Source organism: Vulpes lagopus, chromosome 8, assembly GCF_018345385.1.
Source record: "Vulpes lagopus strain Blue_001 chromosome 8, ASM1834538v1, whole genome shotgun sequence".
Taxonomy (NCBI): domain Eukaryota; kingdom Metazoa; phylum Chordata; class Mammalia; order Carnivora; family Canidae; genus Vulpes; species Vulpes lagopus.
The window spans coordinates 106,741,129-106,764,333 of NC_054831.1; the positions used below are offsets into that span (position 1 = coordinate 106,741,129).

The following is a 23,205-nucleotide window of genomic DNA, read 5'->3' on the forward strand; positions in this document are numbered from 1 at the left end:
AATCAAAATGGAAATCAAATTTGAAAGACCTCAAAAACCAAGAAAAACTTGGGTGCGCTTGCAAGTTATTGATAAGAGACATGGTGGGTCAATTCTATCTCAGATTATAAGCTTTTTGAAAACAGAAATCATGTTATGCGACTGTAAGGCACAATAAACATCACACCTAACATTTAAACATTGAACAAAAAATAATTTCTATAATTAAGGCATTCAAAAGAAAAATACTTTTTTCCGTTTCTAACTTCAAGGTCTCAAAATTAACCTAGAGACTCATGTTTTTCTTAATTCCTTTTGTGAAAAGTAAGTAATTTTGCTGGGCTCATCCTGGTCCCCATTACACATACCACCACCTAAAAACATGTTACTTGCAGGGGGTGCCTGGCTGGCTCAGCTGGTGGAGCATTCAGGGCCTAACCTCAGGCTCCTAAGTTCAAGCCCTCCATTGGTCACAGAGTTTACTTAAAAAACAAAACAAAACAAAAACCAACTTTAACTGTGTAACTCTTGTTTCACAAAGAAAACTAAAAATTAAGTTTGCCAAATTTGTGGGGTAAGGTTCCTGGCAGAAAATAACAGAAATGCCTTGAAGAAATCTGTCCTAATTCAATGACTACCACTATTTAACATGGCTATTGCCTGGCTTAATGTATTTGAAAAGAAAACAAAAAATTAAAGACCTATAATGAGCTTCCAAGAAAAATTAAATCATATTCAGAAAAAATGAGAAAAATAATCACTGCAGCAGTCTATAAAACAAATTTTCAATACAAAATTTCTACCTGTAATTTACCTTAGCTACTTAGAAAAATGATCTCAATGAAAATGCTGCAAAGAAGGAACATTTAGCTTATGCTGACTCAACAGCAGTAAAGATTCAATTTCTGATTTTGTAAAGTATATAGGACAAAAGCAAATCATTACCATTATTTAAGTACTTGTATTAATAGCGACTTTACCTTAAAGTTCTCCTAATGCTTTCTAATGCTATGCAAAGTTGAAAAAAACAAGACACATGAGACAAAAATCATACCACATCCAATTAATAAAATTTCAAAGCAAATGAATAAAATTTACCTTTTCAGCTGGTAGCAAATCAAAATTTTCACTAAATTCTCCTAAAACCAAGTCAGCAAATTCATCATCCAAATCTGCAACCTATAAAGAAAGGTTTTAGTTCTGTAACTTACTTTTATTGTCACAGCTGTTAAGTCCAAATACCATAAATGTGCATTATCCAAATATTTCAAGACAGCTACATGATCTATCTTATCCAGGTCAAGGAACTCTCCACATCTGCTCAGGGGACAAATAGTGCTTCTTTCAAAGGAAAGGAAAAGGGATTAAAAGCTGAAGATAGGCTATTATGAGTTCCCTATATTATTCATGGAAGCAATAGCCAGATAAAGTATGTCAATAAAGTGCTATCTACTCAGAGTGCTCAAAAGACATAAGATACAAAATTTACCATCAGTGATAATATATATGATGGATTGCTGTTTTTAGATAAATTTGGAAGTCTTAGTTCATAAAGTTTCACCTGGTAGTCCTTTCACATTATAAATGTTCACATCTCCTAAGGCACTCCAATTAAAATAACTCATCTTATTGTAATCCTGCACTGAGGGAACAGATTTAAGTTGGGGGTGGGGTAGGGATCAAAGGCATCATTTCAGCAATAAAAATGCAATTATCTAATTCATGTTCTTAATCATCTGCCTGTATGAAATAGAATTCAGCTGACAATAACTTTAATAAAAGTTTCAAAAGTTTGTGAAAGTACAAGGGAGCAAAACATTCAAACTTGGGGGAGAAATACACACTCCTAACCGCTAACTATTGTGGAAACATAACTAATCATTCTACTGAAAAGCAGCAGATATGATGGTTAAACACAGCTTCTGGAGTAGCTCCACTACTTACTAACTTGTTCAAAATCTTAGGTCAGGTTACATCATCCCTCTTTACCTTGGTTATGCATGCAGATAATACTAGTACCTACCTCATAGGACAAGGATTAAATAACCAAATCCTCTTTCTAGGACATACATAAGTATACAGTAATTATCACTATTCACCTCCAGAACACAGGAAGTTGATTCTAGTCCACATTAATCTTACTCTCTAAAAAAAATTAATTGTGATAAAATATAACATAAACATTACATAAAATTTACCATCTTAACCATTTCTAACTGAACAGCTGAATAGTGTTAAATATATTCACATTGTTGTAAAACTAAACTCTGGAACTTTTCCAATCCACAAAACCAAAAAATCTGTCCCATGCAACAAATTCCTCCTCAACCTCCACTCTCTTAACCCATGGCAACTATGATTCTACCTTCTGTCTCTATGAATGAGACTACCGTAAATACCTCATATAAAAGTGGAATCACTACAGTATTTGTTTTTGTGATTGGCTTATTTCAATTAGCATAATTTCATCAAGGTTCATCCACATTGTACTATGTATCAACAGCCTTCCTCTTTAAGGCTGAATAGTATTCCATTATATGTATATACCACATTTTATCCACTCATCTTGTTGATGAACACTTGGGTTGCTTCCACCTTCTGGCCATTATGAATAAGGCTGCTATGAATAAGGATGTGCAATTATCTCTTCAAGACCCTGCTTCCAATTCTTTTGGCTATACATCCAGAAGTAAAGCTGCTAAATCATATGGTAATTCTATTTTCTGGTTTTCTGAGTAACCCCCCCCACCCACCCACCCATTTCCCACAGTGGCTGCATCATTTTCATTCCTACCAACAGTACACAAAGGTTTCAGTTTCTCCACATCCTTGCCAGCACTCTTCTGATTTGGAGGTTTCACAGGAGATATCCTAATGGGTGTAATGTGGTCTTAAATTCTAAATGCATACCTACATATATATTCCTTGTAATTAGCACGTTATTATTTTGTATAGTCTCAAATTTTATTTTCATTCTATACCATCATGTTCTAAGACATGCACAGACAACAAAGAAAACCTCAAAGGGGAACCAATTATGTACCCATTTATTAATAAATGTGAATTCCACTTTCATTATGTTTATGGCCTCCCAAATTAGAGAAGTGGTTTAGCAAAGTGGCTAAGAACTTGACCTCCAAATGCAGACAGTCCTGGGTTTAGATTCCAGCTCTGCTACTTTTTAGCTGTGTAACAACTTATTTAAGGATTAAATTATAATGTAAAACACTTAAGCTAGATCATCATAGGTCCTCAGTAACTGTTACCCAATAATAAAAGTAACAACAATTGACATCCTGTTAATGATAAATTTAATGATTATTATGTAGGATAATGGAAAATAATTACTTCAAAAAATTAATTCATACAAAAGATGAATGAAAATGGTGTGAGGATCTATTCTGAACAATTTATTTTTTTTAATTTTTATTTATTTATTTATGATAGTCACAGAGAGAGAGAGAGAGAGGCAGAGACATAGGCAGAGGGAGAAGCAGGCTCCATGCACCGGGAGCCCGATGTGGGATTCGATCCCGGGTCTCCAGGATCGCGCCCTGGGCCAAAGGCAGGCGCTAAACCGCTGCGCCACCCAGGGATCCCAATTCTGAACAGTTTAATTTAGAACTAAAAAAAAAAAAAAAAAAAAAAAAAATCGGGCAGCCCCAGTGGCGCAGCGGTTTAGCGCTGCCTGCAGCCCGGGGTGTGATCCTGGAGACCCGGGATTGAGTCCCACATCGGGCTTCCTGCATGGAGCCTGCTTCTCCCTCTTCCTGTGTCTCTGCCTCTCTCTTGCTCTCTCTGAATGAATAAATAAATATATCTTTTAAAATAAATAAATTAATTAATTAAAGGAATGAATGAATAAATAAATACATAAATAAAAAATCAAATGGTTTGGACTCCAATATTTTTCTCTACCAGAAGATTCAGAGAGTTTAAGGCATGTTTTACTTATTAAACTATATATACCAACAGTACTATATAAATATTATAAGTATTAAGAATCTTAGTATTTTTCATTAAAATTTGAGGGTGAGGGCACCTGGAGAGCTCAGTCCGTTAAGCATATGCCTTCAGCTTAGGTCATGATCTCAGGGTCCTGGGACTGAGCCCTAAGTCATGGAGGGGGTGGTGATGAGGGAGTCCCTGATCAGCAGAGTCTTTTTCTCCCTTTCCCTCTGCCCCTCCCCCTGTCATACTTCACTGTCTGTCTCAAATAAATAAAATCTTAAAAAAAGAAAAAAAAAAACCTTGAGGGTGGATGAGGTCCAGAGTTCTTTATTAACTATAAAATTAACGACTTTAAATTTTTCTAAGTTAATGTGACTTTTGATACAGTAAAAGATGGACATAACTTTTGACTCAGTAATTCCATCCCCAGGTGTGATCCTAAACAAATTCTTTCACGTGTACACAAGGAGATACCTACAAAGATGTTCACCACAATACTATTTCAAACAGCAAAAAATACATAACCTCAAAGTCTATCCACAGAAGAACAGACAGTAAGTTGTGGTATATTACTTCTTGAACATTGTACAAGATTGAAAATGAAGCATAATCACACATAACAGGAATGAATCTGCAACAAAATGTTATAGAGTACAAATAACATCATTTCATTTATGAAAAGTTGAAAAACACGGAAAATTAAGTCCTTCATGAATATATCCATTTGTAGTAAAGTAAAAAGCAAAGCAATGAAAGAAAAACAGTAGAGTCAGGATACTGGTGGTGACAGGTATAAATGATTAGTGGAAAAGAGAGAGAGAGAGAGAGATAGTAAATGGCACACAGAGATTCAAGAGTATTGCTAATATTCTATTTCTTAACCTGAATGGTGCAAATGTGGGTGTTCATTCTATTATTCAGTATACTTCATATCCCATATGTAATTTTATATAAAATTTCACAATATATGAAATATTTCTAAAGTTTCTAAATATGTATACAAATAAAAGTATTTATTTCACCTGTTCAATTAAGGCATTCCTTGCTTCTGTTGTCTCCTTCAACAGTTTAGCATCACTCATTTCCAAGAGAGGTTTCCTCTCAAAGTCTTTTCCATCCTCTGATTTACGATTCCAAACAAGTTTTTCTTTACTTACAACATCTACAACTCCTTCAAAAGTTTTGCCTTCACCAAGTGGTAACTGCAAATCAGAGATTAACTTTGTTAAATGACCACTCAATTAGAATTGCACTGGTGCTGATAAAACTGATCTTTCTCTACTTTCCCCCAACTGTCTATTATCATTATTACCACAGTCTTTATTTTTATGCCAACTTCTTTCAAAAAAGATGTGAGATAGTTTTAGAAATGGATAAGTCGCAATAAAACAACAAGCTGATAAGGAAATGTAGAGGGTTTTTTTGTTTTGTTTTTTTTTCTGTTGTTTTTTTGAGAGAGCGAGCAAGCGAGCAAGTGAGCACAGGCAGCATGTGCCAGCACAGAGGGAGAGGCAGAGGGCGAGGGAGAAAGAACCTTAAGCAGGCTCCACACTCGATCCTACAACCCCGAGATCATGACCTGAGCCGAAATCAAGAGTTAGACACTTAACCAACCACGCCACCCAAGTGCCCCTGGAGTTGCTATTAATCAACCAAATATTTATCAACCAACCTGTAAAAGCAAAGGCTTTGCCTTCAACTTCTCTCTGATGCTTTCAACTGCATACTTAAAACTGCAGAAAGCAAAATAACTAGAGTTAAAAACATTAAGATTCGGGCACCCCAGGTGGCTCCACAGTTTAGTGCCACTTTCAGCCCGGGGTGTGATCCTGGAGACCCAGAATCCAGTCCCATGTCCGGCTCCTTGCATGGAGCCTGCTTCTCCCTCTGCCTGTGTCTCTGCCTTCCTCTATCTCTCATGAATAAATAAAAATAAAATCTTTAAAAACACAAAAACAAAAACATTAAGATTCTTAAAACAGGTTTAAGAATGTTCTCTAAAATTAGAACCCTTTGTACTGTCTCTCAGGTTCATCATTTAAGTTTTCCATAGAACAATATGTTGAAAAAACTTTCAATGTCAATTTCAGATAAGAGTGCTTGAGTATCTACTGTAATCCTGCCACACAGGTATCCAGGGTACTACTGTAAGTTTCACTTATACTTTGAAATTAAGATTCAATAAACTGATTAAGGTCACTGATAATAAAATGCAATCAGGAGATTCAAATGCATGATTTGTGATTACAAGTCCATAATTCTTTCCAACAACTTGCTATCACAAACAGCTACCTTTTTTCCAAAAGGCAGCCTAATTTTTCTATACCTTTATCTTAGGCATTCTTAGTATCACGTTATCAGTTTTAGAATTACTGTAGAGAATTAGATAAACAGAAAGCATACTGCGTGGTTTTAGGAGAAGGATAGTTTATGCTTTGTTTTTGCCACTCTCGTATCACAGACCAAGATCTTTTTTTTTTTTTTTTTAATTCATTAAAGACACAAAGATACAGAGAGAGAAAACATGAGCTGGGGGAGAGGCAGAGGGAGAAAGAGAATCAGACTCCCCACTGAGTTGGGAGCCCAACATGGAGCTCGATCTTAGGACGTGGAGATCATGACCTGAGCCAAAAGCACACTTAACCATGTAAGCCATCCAGACACCCCAGATCTCTCTCATCACATTTCCCCAAAATTCTTAATATTCTTGATTCTCTGAATTCTCATTTCCTCAGAACCATTTATCCATTTTGGATTAGCATCCTGTGAGTCTTTGAGCATTACCACCACATCTCAGGATTAACCTTTTTGCCCTATATGCAGGTCTTAAAACATCTATATTCTCTCCCAGTTGCCAAGGGAGAGCCCATTAGCCAGTAACTAAGGAAAATCAGGAGACGGGAAACAATCATCTATCCTCTACCTTTAGCAATGATGAGAAGCACCATAGCCTTCAGCAAAACAGTGATTATATAATACTGCCCTAGACAGAACCAGTGGAATCAGCAAGACATCACTGTCAGGATTCTAGAAAATAGGATACAGCCTCTCTGCGTTAGAATCATGATTCATCATCTGTCAGGTCTCTATTAATCCCACACTGCTATTCAAGCTACGAACTACCTGCTTTGAAACTTTTAAAAATGGGATTGAACTGAGATTCCATGGAATATTTATACTCTACAGGAAACAGCTGTTTGTAAATTTAAGTTATAGTCCACTAAAGCTCAAAGTGTATTTCTACTTTAATAAGTGAAAACACAACACTTAAAATACCTTGCTCCAGTTTTGTCCATTTTGTTTAAAAAACAGATTCGAGGTACCTTGTGTTTATCAGCTTGTCTCCATACTGTGAGAGTTTGTGCCTAAAGCAAAGAAAAAGGAAGAAATACTCATACTAGACAAAAATAACTGTTACTATGTATGGAACAAACAGATCTAAGAAACTATTATAACATGGAATTGGGCTCTGTTCTAGCACATAATTAGTCCTGTTGCATTCACACTTCTAGAGGCAGTCACTCTGCTGCTAGTAGGCTAACAAAGCTAAGAATGTAATGAGGTCTGATGAAGAGCAAACTTCAAACTAAGAATACTAATTTGGGTGATTTAGGTTGCTACACAAAGAGAACAATACATCTGGAAGGTACGGAGAGTCATGGAAAGATGCCTTAAAATTAAAAAATGTAATTTTTGCCTGGTTTCACCTTACTTAGTACAGATCAAATAATACTGAACTCCTAAGCTTGCTGACCTGTGAAATATGGACTTTTGTCTTAATTCATATACTTGTTGTGTCATTAAAAGAATAGGAGTCTACTACAAAAATGCTATTGTAATAAAAACATGTATTTGTGAATGTGTGAATGTTGTTGTAAACTAAAGAGGATTTAAAGAAGAAAAAAAAGCCAGTAACTGCATTTTTTTTTAAGATTTTATTTATTCATGAGAGACAGAGAGGCAGAGACACAGGCAGAAGATCAACCACTGAGCCACCCAAGTGTCCCCAGTAACTGTACTTCTAAGTAGCAATTCTCATATACTTTTCTATTTCACTCCTTTTAATTCTACTTTTTTAAAATATATTTCAATAGTTCCAGTCTATTACAATATCTGTGCCTAGTGGATCCCAAAGCCCTGAAACAGCATAAAAAGACTAATGTAATGACATTAGCTAAAATAGAAGCCACTTTATAATTTATTAATTAAAATTTATATAGAATAAAAACACTCATCTTAAGTGTACAGTGAGTTCTGATAAGTATAGTATAGCTATCCCAATCAAAATATGGAACATAAGTTTTCTTATGCTCTACCCCCCAATAACAATCTGTTCTCATATTTGTCACCACAGATTCATTCTCCCTTGTTTTGAATCTCATAAATAACGGCTTTTTTTGCTCAACATAAAGTTTCTGATACTCATTTATATTGTTGGGTATACCGGTTCATTTTTTCTTTCTCTCTTCTTTATTTTTTTTGGCTAAATTCCTTTGTATAAATGTGCCAGCTGGTTTTCCTATCTGCTTGTGGATGAGCACTTAGATTATTTCTAGTTTAGGGCTATTACGAATTTAGCTGCTATAAACATTTTGAACAAGTCTTTAGAGGACAAATGTTCTCATTCTATTGGATAAAGATGTAGGAGTTTCAAGTGCTGAGTCGAAGGACATGTGCAAATTTCACTTTATAAGAAACTACCAAGGTGCCTCAGTAGCTCAGTCAGTTAAGCATCTGCCTTTGGCTTAGGTCATGATCCCATGAGCCCTGTGTCTGGCTCCCTGCTCAGTGAGGAGCCTGCTTCTCCCTCTCCCTCTGCCCTTCCCCACTACTCATGCTTGTTCTCCCTTGTGGTATCTCTGTCAAATAAATAAATAAAATCTTAAAAAAAAAAACCCAATCTGCTAATCTTCTAAGGTTTAATTAATATTTTATAGTCCCACCAACATTGTATAAGAGTTGTTCCACATCCTCAACCAATATTTGCCATCATTATTCTTCTTAATTTTAGCCATTCCTGTGGGTATGAATTGTCTCTTTGTAATTTTAATTTGCATTTCCCTGACAACCAGTGAGACTGACCATCTTTTAATGTGCTCATTGGACCATTCATATATCTTCCTTGGTGAACTATCCACTGAAGTCCTTTGTCCATTTTTTTTTCTTGGGTTGTTAGTTTTTATCACTCATTTGCAGTTCTTCAGATATTCAAGTCCTTTATTATACCCATGTACTGTGAAAATTTCAGCACATACTTCCTAAAACAATGATATTTTCCTACATACTCAGTAGTGTTAAAGCACTCTGGAAATTTAACATTCATACAATACTTATCTAACATGACAAATTTTCTCATAGCCTACAACCTGTCTTTTAATTTTTTAATTTTTTTCATTTTAATAAGATGTAATTTTGGTACGTTCCAATGAATCAACTTTTCTTCTGTGTTTTTTATGCTTTGTGTCATTAAAAACTGTTAACCTATCCCTAAGCTTGTAAACAAATGTTACTTTTCTTCTAGAAGTTATACAGATGTAGCTTAACACTACGATGCACTCCAAGTTAATTGTTGTGTATGGTGAGGTGGGGAAAGGTACACTATAAATTTTCTAAGAAAAGATACTAAAAAATAAACAAAAACTCCCATCAACACCTGCTAGCTAAAAGTCCACCTACCGTTGTAGCATATAAGTGGTTTCTGTGTCACAAATTCAGAAACTTTCTATTCCAACATTTTCAATCTTGTAAATGCCATCTGTCAATGACTATGAAATTTACAAGAGTCATAATGACAGAAGGAACACAACCATTAGGAAATGAACTGATTCAGAAAGAGATGGAAATAACAATGCATAATCAACCTCAGACCTCAGGGTCAGGCTTTAGATCTGCCTTTCCAGAGTCCTCAGGTGAGGCTTTCAAAAACTGTATTATTTCCCCCAATAATTTTTCATTAAGAAAAATATCAAGCCTATAAAAAATGGTGAAAGAATAATACAATAAACATCTTTGTACCCTTCATCTAGATTCACCACATATGAACACTTTGCCACACTTGCCTTTTTTTAAAATACGTACATATACACACATTACATGAGTGACTATGGGAGTGTGGCATTTGGATCTACAACAAAGAGCATAATTAACTGACAGCATGGTCTCCCAAAGCCCAGCTAATGGCTGAGTACAGCAGAAACGCTAATATAAGCTATTCCTTTAAGACACGTGGAACTTAAAAAAAAAAAAAAAAAAAAAAGACACCTGGGACTTCTCCAACAGGTGATCTTGGCTTGAGGATTCCCCATCAATTTCACCAAACCCTTTTGGGAACTGCACTGTAATCTGAGCCTCTTCCTACCCAAACCTTCTTTTATGGTCTCCTAATGGACAGATGTCAGATCTGCCCTGTGGTGTGATTCTTCTCTCCCATTGCTCTTTTCTCTTCTTTATTCTGCACAAGCATTTCCCCCAGTAAATCTCCTATATATCTAACCCTATCTTGGCATCTACCGCACAAAGTACCCAAACTAACAATATACGTGTATATGTGGGTGGAAGGTGAACCACTAGATTAAGATGCACGTATCATGACATTTTGATCCTAAATACTCCAGCCTGTATTTTCTAAAAATAGGGATATTCCTCTACATAACAATTTTCAATGATCACATTCAGAAAAATTTAAGCTGACACAATACTTTTTTCTAATAACATATAGGCCAAATTAAAATTTTTCTGGTTTTCCTAATGATGTCCTTTTTAACTTTCTGGTTTTGGATCTAGGATCCAAAAGATCATATTACATTTAGTTTTCTTGTATCTCTATTTTTTTTTTTTTTTTTTGGTTTTTTTGTTTGTTTGTTTTTGCTTTTTTTTTTTTTTAAAGCAAATTCTTTTTTCTTTTAAGGTTTATTTATTTATGATAAAGAGAGAGGCCAGGAGGAGGGAGAAGCAGGCTCCATGCAGGGAGCCCGACGTGGGACTTGATCCCAAGTCTCCAGGATCGCGCCCTGGGCTGAAGGCAGGCGCTAAACTGCTGAGCCACCCAGGGATCCCCAGTATCTCTATTTTTTAAAAAAGATTTTATTTACTCATTTTAGAGAAAACACAAGTGTGGGGGTGGGGTGGGGGTAGAGAAGGGCAGAAGAAAAGGGAAAAGCAGACTCCCCATGGAGTAGGGAGCCCAATGCAGGACTCAATACCAGGACCCTGAGATCATGACCTGAGCCAAAGGCAGATGCTTAACCAACTGAGGTACTCAAGCACCCCTTATCTTTAGAATCATTTAAACCAAAACAGTACCTCAACTTTTTACTCCCAATCATTCACCTTCCTTGCATTTACTTTTTTTTTTTTTTCCAATTTCTGAAAAGCCCCATCCAGCTGTTTTACAGAATGTCTTTCAATTTAAATTCATCTGTCTTCTCATGATCAGATTGGGGCCGAGCAGTGTGTCAGGAATATAACATTGGTAAAGTTGTGTCCTTCTTAGTGCATCCTATCAGGAAGCCCATGGTGTCAGTTTGTATCATTTGGAGTTATGTTAATTGTGATCACTTAATTAAGGTATCATTTTTAGTAAAACTTTAAAATTAGAAGAGCTGAAGATGATTCTATATTCAACTAGAAGAACTGAAGATGATTCTATATTCAACATGGAGCCCATCTTGAGATTATAAGAAAAATGGAGATAGGGGGATCCCTGGGTGGCGCAGCGGTTTGGCGCCTGCCTTTGGCCTAGGGCGCGATCCTGGAGACCCGGGATCGAATCCCACGTCGGGCTCCCGGTGCATGGAGCCTGCTTCTCCCTCTGCCTATGTCTCTGCCTCTCTCTCTCTCTCTCTCTCTCTGTGACTATCATAAATAAATAAAATTTAAAAAAAGAAAAATGGAGATAGATGTCAACTAAAAAGTGTATAAATAACCCCAATATAATTTATTATAAATCCATTTTTAAGATTTATTCAAGAATTTAATACGTATTAACTGTTGGGAGATAATTCTTCATGGGTTTTTAACCTTTCTACATATTTTGTTAAGAGAGGCAGTGAATGCCTGTTTTTAAAAGATGTTGATATAATCAACAGCTTAGCAAGACAGAGACAGTGTCTCCCTCTGGATTGAAAGGTCGATTTTGCTTGTAACCCTGGAAGATAATGTCTGTCTCCAGAGCAAACAGCAAGTAGGTTTACTGCCCATTATAAAATATATGTGTTTTCCAACCACAGGGTTCCCCTGTATGTGCAGCTATCACTTGGCTCCCTTTGGGTCATCCTGTGGAACTGGGGCTTAGGGAACTAATTCAAGATAATATTGATACTCTGGCTATTGCTATTTCATTGCTATTTCTGTGACTAATAAAGTTCTTTGTCTCTGACTCAAGAGTCTTTTGTCTTCTGCCACCATGCCATAAAACTGTGGCAGATTAACTAGTTAGCTCGAAAGTAAGGTAGAACCTCAAGCCCGTCATGGTTCTCACCACAACTTTCCTATTTCCTACAGAAAAGAAACTTTCCTTTTACTATGAAACATCTGAGATCACATATAGATCATACTACAATATTAAATTCCAATTCTTTCATCATAATTTGATTTATATAAACCCCTATCAGGTTATAGTTAATTAAATCTGATACATTCTACTTTAAAAAAAATAATCACGTTATTGTAGCTTCACTTTACTTTGGCAGTATTTTTACCTCTACACCAGCAGAAGCATCAAACACAGCTACTGCACCATCCAACACTCTAAGGCAGCGCTCAACCTCCAAGGTAAAGTCCACATGACCTAAGAAAAAGATGAGAAACATACACTTAATCTTTAAAAAGCATGATCCAGCAATCCTACTTTTGGGTATATATTCAAAAGAACTGAAAAAGGAGTCAAAGAAATATTTGCAAACTATGTTCATAGCATCACTTTTCACAATAGCCAAAAGGTGGAAACAACCCAAATGTCCATCAATGGATGAATGGTATACATATAAAGTTTTGTATATATACAAATATGTTATATATGTAAAATGGAATGTTATGCAGCCTTAAAAAATGAAGGAAATGAAGGAAATCTTCATATATGACAACACAGATGGATTCTGAAGGACTTCATACTAAACAAAAAAAGCCAATCACAAAAGGACAAATACTGTATGATTCTACTTATATGAAGTATTAATCTCCTAGATAAAAAAAGGTAGACAGGTAGTTAGTTACAAGGGACAGGAGGTGGGGACAAACAAGAGTAGTTATATAGTAGATACATAGTTTCAGACCTGAAAGATGAAGTACTTCTGGAGATCAGTTTTACAACAATGTAAATATACTTAACTACTGAACTGTACACTTAAAAATGTTTAGGATGGTAAGTTTTACCTTACATATATATTTTAAAGATTTATTTATTTGAGAGAGAGAGGGAAGGAGTAGGGGGAATGGGTTGGCAGGGGGAGGAACATCCTGCTGAGCAGGAAGCCTGACCCAGGACCCAGAGATTATGACATGAGCCAAAGGCAGACACTTAACTGTCTGAGCTACCCAGGTACCCCAATACATATATATATATATATATATATATATATATATATATATATATATATGTTTTGTCACAATTTAAAAGAAAACACATCCACAACAAAAACCTCCAATAATGTAGCATCTCTGCATTGCTAGAACAGTACCATACCTGGAGTATCAATCAGATTGACTCTATACCCCTTCCAATCAAATGTAACAGCAGCAGATTGAATAGTAATGCCTCTTTCTCGCTCTTGAGCCATAAAATCTGTCACCGTGTCTCCATCATCAACATCTAACAAAGAAGAAGACGACACAGTTAAACTTGATACCAAATACATTTCACTGCGGTATGATATCTACTAGACAGTTTATTTATTTATTTTTTTGCAGAGAGAGAAAGAGAGATACTCTGAGACAGAGTGTGTGGAGCGTGAGCAGGGGTGGAGGGACAGGCAGAGGGAGAGAAAGAATCCCAGGCAGTCACCACCTGAGCAGAGCTAGATCCCAGGATCCTAAGATCATGACCCTGGGCTGAAATCAAGAGTAGGAGCTTTAATCAGTGAGCCATCCAGGTGCCCTTCTACCTGACATTTTAATTTGCTTTAAGACTGTTCATAAAATATTTGGTTTAAAAAAAAATATTTGGTTTAATATTTATGGCCCTTAGATTAAATAAGTCCTTATTCTAGAAAAAGCTTTTCCAGCAAAATTAGTAATTTTTCCATAAAAAAAATAGTTTTTCTGTAATAACTAAGATAAAATTTGTTTAAATACTTTAATTTTACTGAACTTGATATTCCTTTCATTTTTTCCCCCCTAGTTTACCTTTCATTATCCTTTATGTTCCTCATGGCTGATTCCTTGACAGGGCAATGAAAGGGCCCAGACAGACCTAGATTTAAGTCCCAACTTTACCATTACTACTCTGTTATCTTAAACAAGTTACTTAACCTAGTTTGTAAAATATGAATAAAGACAACCTTGCAGGGTTGCTCTAAGAATGAAATGAGTAAGTAAATGGCAGGTACATGGAACAAGGTAGAGAAAAAATTCCTCCAAAGTTAGATTCTCCTTTTCAAACCATTTTCATTAAATGTTCCCCCAAAAGGCATTTGTTTGTACAAATGAAAATAAAATCTTGGTAGAATTTCTACAGTACAAAGCCATGGATAAAGTTCATCTTGACTAAGCAAAAGGTCAAATTATTCTGCATTAAAATTCTTGAATTATATACATTGTATTCTGATTAAACTTATATAGAAGTAATGAAAATGAGCTCATGTTTATCATTCAAAATTCAAAACCCAAATTATCATGGCCTTATACTATGTCAGCTTATGTAGTATCAGTTCAGTTATCAAGTTCAGTAAAATTAAAGTATTTAAACAAATTTTATCTTAGTTATTACAGAAAACCTATTTTTTATGGAAAAATTACTAATTTTGCTGGAAAAGCTACATAAGCTGACATAGTATAAGGCCATGATAATTTGGGTTATGTAGCATGACACTACTTATGTCAGCATTAAACCTCTGAAATCCTAGCCAGGTTCCCCACTGTTTATGCATGTAAACGTGCATATAAATGTATAATGTACCAAAAGAGGGAGAAACAGCAAGAAATATGGATTTGTCAGGACCTCCAAATATCTATGTTAAAGAATTACATCATTATTCACAACATAACCAAGCAAACAAGCACCATTAATGAAACAATAACCAAGTAGCTAACCAAAAGTTCTAAACAGTTTTTTAAACATCTGTAGGAGGAGGGAGTACAAGAGGACAGAGTAGGAGGACCCTACACCCACCCCAGTCCACGTTTACCACTAGGTTATCACTCACATCCACATCCATTAACTGGAGAGCAATCTGAAGACTAGCAGAACAAACTCCACAGCCCGATGCAGAGAAGTAGCCAGCATGGGAGAGATTAGGGAAAGCAGAAAGGTGGTGGAGAGGTGCCCGCAGGAGGGAGAGAAGAAAAGAAAGCACCAGGGAAAATAAATCCCTGTACAATCTGGCCTAGAAACCAGAAGGGCTGAATTCCATGAGTTAGTATAACCAGCAGACTTGGAGTCTGGAGCTCTGAAGGTCAGCTGACTCAGCACTAGGTGAGCAAGGAGGATGTGCGATAGCCAGGTCCCTGCCCTTTAAGAGGTAAGAGTCTGCACAAAAGGCAACATAGAAGCAACAGATGGCACGAGGGGAAGGAGATCCTTTTATTTGGATTTCAGGACAGATTGGGGAACTTCCCTGGAAACAAAGGAGCTGGCAGGTGGCATTTTCCTCCCCTATTCCTCGGCATTAACACAGAGCCACCTGCCAGGAGAGTGCTGCACAGACACTTGCTACTAACTTGTGAGCAATGCACCATGACCATGAGTTCTCCCCAGGACTCGCCCACTCCAAGTCTGCCATCCCTGGACTCAGGGCAAACTTTTTCAGCATTATGCGTGCCCCACCTAGTCGATGCCTCTGCCTACTGTGCCACCACTGCACTCTGGGGGGATGTGGCCAGGCCTAGCAGCTTGGTGCAGACTTTGTGAAGACACGTGTGCCCTGCCCAACCGCCACAGGCCCCCAGCCCCCATGCACACAGACCCACGTGCCCCTTGCTGTGACCTCAGACATGTGCCTTGTGCCAGGCTGCTAACACGTGCTGCACAAATGGCTACCACCACAATGTAGGGGATCTGGACCTAGGACTAGTGACTCCACAAATTTTGAAAACAATGCTGTACCCGCCCCCTAGCCTTTCTATGGTCATGCCCCCTCAGAGCCAGTCTGCCTGGGTCTCACTAGCACCCAGAGAAAGCAAGTACAGCTCCCAACAGGGAGAGTCTGTGCAGAAGTCTAAAATGAAAAGGAAAGCAAAATAGTAGGATGCAAGAAACACACAGAGGGGACTCCATTGAAGTGTCACATTCTGGTGAACAGGAAACACTGTGCTGCAGGGAGATACAGAACCTCTCCTTCATGAAGCCACTACTTTAAAAAGCATGAGATTTTAACTGACTTTCCTACCACACAGAAAAAGAACACAGAGATAGACAAAATGAGGAGACAGAGGAATGTGACCCAAAGGAAAGAACTTGACAAAATCACAACTGGAGATACAAGTGAAAAATAAGTTAATATACCTGACAGAGAATTTAAAGTAATGATCATTTAAAAAAATAAATAAAAAGTAATGATCATAAAGATATTCATTGAACTTGAAAAAAGAGTGGACATTATTGGTGTGATCCTTAGCAAAGAAATAAAATAACATTATCAGACATAAAGAACTCAATAAATGAAGTTAAAAAAATGATAGATGGAATAAACAATAGGCTATAAAAAACAGGAACTTACTAGTGACCTGGAGGACAGAGTAATGGAAAGCAAATAAGCTGAACAGATGAGAGAGGAACAATGCATAACAGAAATAGACTTAGAGAACTCAGTGACTCAATCAAGTATAACAACATTTGCATTATAGTGATCCCAGAAGTAGAGAAAGGGGGGCAGAAAATGTATCTGAAGAAAAAATAGCTGAAAACATCCCAAATGTGGGGCAGGAAACAGAGATCCAGATTCAAGAGGCACAGAGACTCCCAAGAAATTCAACGCAAGGAGGTTCACACCAAGACACAGAAAAAATAGTGATAAAAAAAAAAAGCATTTTAAAGAGAAAAGACAGTTACATACAAAGAAAACCTTATGAGGCTATCAGCAGCCTTTTGAGTGGAAACTTTGCAGGCAATAAACAAGTGGCATGATATATTCAAAGTGCTGAAAGGAGAAATATTTGCAGCCAAGAATATTCTATCCAGCAAGGCTATCATTTGGAACAGAAGGAGAGAGAGTTTCTCAGCCTAACAAAATCTAAGGGAGTTCAAGACCACTAAATTAGCCCTATTAGAAATATAACAGGGGACTTGCAAAGACCACACAGTGAAAGTATAAAAGGTAAAAAACACAAAAGTATTAAAAATAATTATTTCTGTAAAATTCAGTCCATATACCTAAGATGTTGCGGGGAGAGGAGTAAAGAATGGGTTTAAATTTAAAAAGAAAGTGAAGGGAGGGAGAAACATTTATCATGCAAATGGATGTCAAAAGAAAACTGGAGCAGCAGTATTTGTATAAGACAAAACAGACTTTAAAACAAAGTCTATAACAAGAAACAAAAAAGAACACTATATAATAATAAAGGGTACATTCCATAGCAAGAGAATATAATAATCACAAAATATTTATGCATTCAACATGGGAGCATCCAAATACATTAAACACTTAATAACAGACTTAAAGGAACTAATTGATAATAATATAGTAATAGGAGCAGATTGTAACACACCACTTGCATCAAGAGACAGATCATTCAAAGAGAAAATACACAAGGAAACAAGAACTTTGAATGCCAAACTGGACCAGATGTATTTAACAGACACATTCAGAACATTCCATCCTAAAATAACAGAATATACATTCTTCTGAAGTGCACAAAGAATACTGTCCTACTGAGAAGATCACATATTAGGCCAAAACAAGTCTCAACAAATTATAAAATTATAAAAATCAAAGGCGTATCACTAATCTTCCCTGATCACAACACAATGAACTAGAAATCAACTACAAGAAAAAAATTTGGAAAGAGCAGATATATGAAGGTTAAATAACACACTTCTAAACAATGAATGGGTCAACTGAGAAATCAAAAATTACATGGAAACAAATGAAAATGAAAACACAACAATCCAAAACTCTGGGATGCATCAAAAGTGGTTTTAAGAGGAAAGTTTATAGCAATATAGGCCTACCTCAAGAAAAAAAAAATCTCAAAACAACTTAAACTTACATTTAAAGGAGCAAGAAAAAGAACACATGAAGCCCAAACCCAGCAAAAGGAAGGAAATAATACAGATTAGACCAAATATGATACGTAAACTAAAAAAAAACAAAACAAAACAATAGAACAGACCAACGAAACCAGGAACTGGTTCTCTGAAAAGTTCAAAATTGATAAACCTCTAGCAAGACTCATTAAAAAAAAAAAGAGGACCCAAATAAAATCATTAATCAAAGAAGAGAAATACCAATACCATAAAAATACAAACATTACAGAATATTATGAAAACCTATATGCCAACAAATTGGACAATTCATAAGAAATGGACGGATTCATAGAAACATATCTCCCAAAACTAAAGCAGGAAGAAATAGAAAATTTGAACTGGCAATGAAATTGAATCAGTAATAAAAAAAACTCTCAAAAAACAGATGTCCAGGACCAGACCGCTTCACAGGCAAATTCTACCAAATATTTATAAAGGTAATACTTATTCTTCTCAAACTGTTCCAAAAAATGTAAGAGTAAGGAAAACTTTCAATTTTATTCTATGAAGCCAGTATCATCCTGATACCAAAACCAGTAAAGACACTGCCAAAAAAGAGAACTACAGGCCAATCTCTCTCATGAATATATATGTAAAACCCTCAACAAGATACTAGCAAACTGAATCCAATGTATTAAAAAAATCCAATTGGGGCAGCCCAAGTGGCGCAGTGGTTTAGTGCCACCTGCAGCCCGGGGTGTGATCCTGGAGACCCAGGATCGAGTCCCACATCGGGCTTCCTGCATGGAGCCTGCTTCTCCCTCTGCCTGTGTTGTGTCTCTGCCTCTTTCTTCGCTCTCTTTGAATGAATAAATAAATAAATCTTTTAAAAAAAAATCCAATTGTATTAATCCAATGTATTAAAAAAAATCATACATTCCTAGGATACAACAGTGATTCAATATCTGTAAAACAATTAACATGATACCTCACATCAATAAAAGATAAAAACTATATAATCATTTCAACAGATGTAAAATAAGCATTTGACAAAGTACAACATCCATTCATGATAAAAATGTTCAACAAGGTAGGTCTAGAGGAAATATACCTCACATAATAAAAGGCCTTATATGAAAAATCCACAGCCAACATTTTACATAATAGATAAAAACTGAGAGTTTCCCGACTAAGGACAGGAACACGACAGATGTATCTACTATCACCCCTTTTATTCAATATAGTACTAGAAGTCCTAGCCGCAGCAATCAGACAACATAAAGAAACAAAAGGCAACTAAATTGGTAAGGAATAAGTCAAACTGTCATTACTTGCATTTGACATGACACTATACATTAAAAAACCCTAAGCACAGAGGTGGGCACCTGATGGTATGAGCACTGGGTGTTACACTGTATGTTGGCAAATTAAATTTAAATTTAAAAAAATCAAACAGGATCCCTGGGTGGCTCAGTGGTTTAGCACCTGCCTTTGGTCCAGGGTGTGATCCTGGAGTCCTGGGATCAAGTCCCACATCCGGCTCCCTACATGGAGCCTGCTTCTCCCTCTGCCTGTGTCTCTACCTCTCTCTCTCTCTCTCTCTGTCTCTCTCATGAATAAATAGAAATAAAATCTTGGGATCCCTGGGTGGCGCAGCGGTTTGGCGCCTGCCTTTGGCCCAGGGCGCGATCCTGGAGACCTGGGATCGAATCCCACGTTGGGCTCCCAGTGCATGGAGCCTGCTTCTCTCTCTGCCTATGTCTCTGCCTCTCTATCTTTCTCTCTCTCTGTGTGACTATCATAAATAAATAAAAATTAAAAAAAAAAAAAAGAAATAAAATCTTTAAGAATAAATAAATAAAATTTAAAAATGAAACAAAACAAAACCCTAAAGACTCCACCACAAAGTCAGGTCATAGGATACAAAATCAAGGTTCAAAAATCTATTGCATTCTTACACACTAATAGTAGAGCAGCAGCAAAAATTAAGAAAACAATCCCATTTACAACTTATAACTGCACCAAAAATAAAATACCTTCAAATAAACTTAACCAAAGACGTGAAAGACTTGTACTTTAAAAACTCTAAAACGCTGATGAAAGAAATTCAAAATGACACAAAGAAATGGAAAGATATTCCATGCTCAAGAATACTATTAAAATGTCCAAAATGCCTAAAGTGATCTACATATTTAATGCAATTCCTATCAAAATATCAACATTTTTCACAGAACTAGAACAAATAATCCTAAAATTTTTATGGAACTACAAAAAACCCTAAATAGCCAAAGCAATTTTGAAAAAGAAAAGTAAAACTAGAGGTATCACAATTCCAGATTTCAAGTTATATTACAAAGCTGTAGTAATAAAAAGTATGGTACCTGGCGTAAAAATAGACACATAGATCAATGGAATAGAACACAAACCCAAAAATAAACCCAGAATATAGTCAATTAGTATTTGACAAAGGAGGAATGACTAATCCAATGAGGAAAAGTCTCTTCAATATATCATGTTGGGAAAACTGGACAACCACATACAAAGAAGGAAACCAGACCAGTTTCTATCACCATACACAAAAATAATCTCAAACAGAATAAAGACCTAAATGTGAGACCTGAAACCATACAAAATCCTGAAAGAGAACACAGGAGGTAATTTCTTTAACCTAAGTTTTAGCAACATCCTTCTAAATACATCTCCTGAGGAAAGGGAAATAAAAGCGATAATAAACTATTGGGACTACACTAAAATAAAATGTTCTGTGTTGCAAAGGAAACAACAAAACTAAAACACAACCTATTGAATAGGAGAAGATATTTGCAAATGACATATTCAATACTGGATTAGTATCCAAAAATATATCTAAGAATTGATACAACACCCAAAAACAATCCAATTAAAAGATGGGTAGATGTGAACAGATGTTTCTCCAAAGAGGACATACAGATGATCAACAGACACATAAAAAGATGCTCAAAATCACTCTTCATCAGGGAAATACAAATCACAACCACAATGAGCTACTGCCTCACATCTGTCAGAATGGCTGGGCTCAAAAACACATGAAAACAAGTGTTGGCAAAGATGTGGAAAAAAAGGAATCCTCTTACACTACTGGTGGCAGTACAAACTGGTGGAGCTACTGTGGAAAACAGTTGGGAGGTTCCTCAAAAAGCTAAAAATAGAACTACCCTAACAACCCAGTAATCACACTACTGGGTATTTACCCTCAAAATACAAAAACACTAACTGAAAGGGAAACATGCACCCCTATGTTTATTGCAGCATTATTTACAACAGCCAAGATATGGAAGCAATCTAAGAGTCCAACAATAGATAAATGAATAAAGATGTGGTGTACACACACACACACACACACACACACACAGGAATAGTATGGCTATTTGTGGCTTTCAGCCACAAAGAATAATGAGATCTTTCCATCTAAACACAGATGGAACTAGAGGGTATCAGGCTAAGTAAAATAAGTCATACCGAGACAGACAAATACCATATGATTTCACTTATATGTGGAATCTAAAACAAACAAAAAGCAGAAGCAGACCCATAAATACCATGAGAACTGACAGCTGCCAGAGGCAAGGAAGATAGAAGGATGGCAAATGAGTTAAGGGGACTGAAGACTTCTGGTTACGGAATAAATAAGTGCTGGTGATGAAAGGTACAGCATATAGACTATAGTTGATGGTGTTGTAATAGTGTTGTGTGGTGTCAGATGGTAGCTACACTCATGGTGAGCACAGCATAACATACAGAGCTGTTGTAGAAGCAGAGCTGTAGAAACAAACCCTGAAGACATGGGGCTACATATTAAATAAGCCAGTCACAAAAAGACACTCTACAATCCCACTTACATGAGGTATCAAATTAACAGAAAGAGTGGAATGGTAGTTTCCAGGAGCTGGGCAGAGGAAAATATGTGGAGTTATTATTTAATAGGTTTAGGATGGGTTACACAAGATTAAAAAGTTCTGAAGACTGGTTGCCAACAGTATAAATATATATAACACTACTTAAACGTGCACTTACAAATGGTTAATATGGTAAATGTTACAGGTTTTTTTAACGCAGTTTAAAAAAAGGTAACTTGAACATTACTTGTGCCACCTCATCTGGACCCTTGCTTCAGGGATATCAGCTGGGATGTGAGGGAAGAATTAAGATCATATTTGTGTCACGACAGAGGAAGCCTGATAATGTTCCATGTTTTGCTGTTAGAGCCCCATTAACATAGCAGTAATTTTATGAAAAAAGCATGTGTTCATGTTTTGGAAACTATCACCATGAATGTTCTTGTGAACATTCTATGTGAAGTTTCAACCAATTTCAAGGGTCTAGAGAAATGGTTCCCAATAGAATGCATTTCAAAATTTCTGTGGAGCTTTTGAAAAAGATATTTATTTCCACTTCTGGTAATAAAGACATCATGAAAAAAAAAAGAAAAAAGAAAAAAGAAAAAGAAAAAAAAAAAAGACATCATGACCTTGACATTTCAAATTTCAAAACAAAGTATTTTACCAGAGATAAAGAGAGGCATTTCATAATGATAAAAAAAGTGGGTTTATCAGAGACAACAATCCTAAATGTGTATGAGATAAACACAGTTTCAAAATATATGACACAAAAATACACCAGGGGCAGCCCCAGTGGCCCAGCGGTTTAGTGCCGCCTTCAGCCCAGGATGTGATCCTGGAGACCTGGGATCGAGTCCCACATCAGGCTCCCTGCGTGGTGCCTGCTTCTCCCTCTGCCTGTGTCTCTGCCTCTCTCTCTCTCTCTCTCTCTCTCATGAATAAAATCTTAAAAAAAAAAAAAAAAAAAAAACTACACGGGAATTCAAATGTGCACAACTGGTCAAGAACCATAGTTTTTGACACAATTAAAAAATAAAAACAGGTAAATACTACTACTAC

General features: G+C 36.3%; 1 protein-coding gene across 3 annotated transcripts in view; it reads right to left on the bottom strand.

Annotated features, from left to right (window-relative positions):
• Window positions 1-23,205, bottom strand: part of GFM2 (GTP dependent ribosome recycling factor mitochondrial 2) — a 55,863-nt gene that overhangs the window by 22,297 nt on the left and 10,361 nt on the right. For all 3 annotated transcript variants that reach the window (XM_041765310.1, XM_041765311.1, XM_041765312.1), the window contains 6 exons: window positions 13,613-13,738; window positions 12,630-12,718; window positions 7,207-7,295; window positions 5,603-5,663; window positions 4,953-5,132; window positions 1,078-1,158 (listed from right to left, as the gene is read on the bottom strand). In XM_041765310.1, the coding sequence (XP_041621244.1) occupies window positions 1,078-1,158; window positions 4,953-5,132; window positions 5,603-5,663; window positions 7,207-7,295; window positions 12,630-12,718; window positions 13,613-13,738 (626 nt within the window). The remainder of the gene's footprint in view (window positions 1-1,077; window positions 1,159-4,952; window positions 5,133-5,602; window positions 5,664-7,206; window positions 7,296-12,629; window positions 12,719-13,612; window positions 13,739-23,205) is intronic.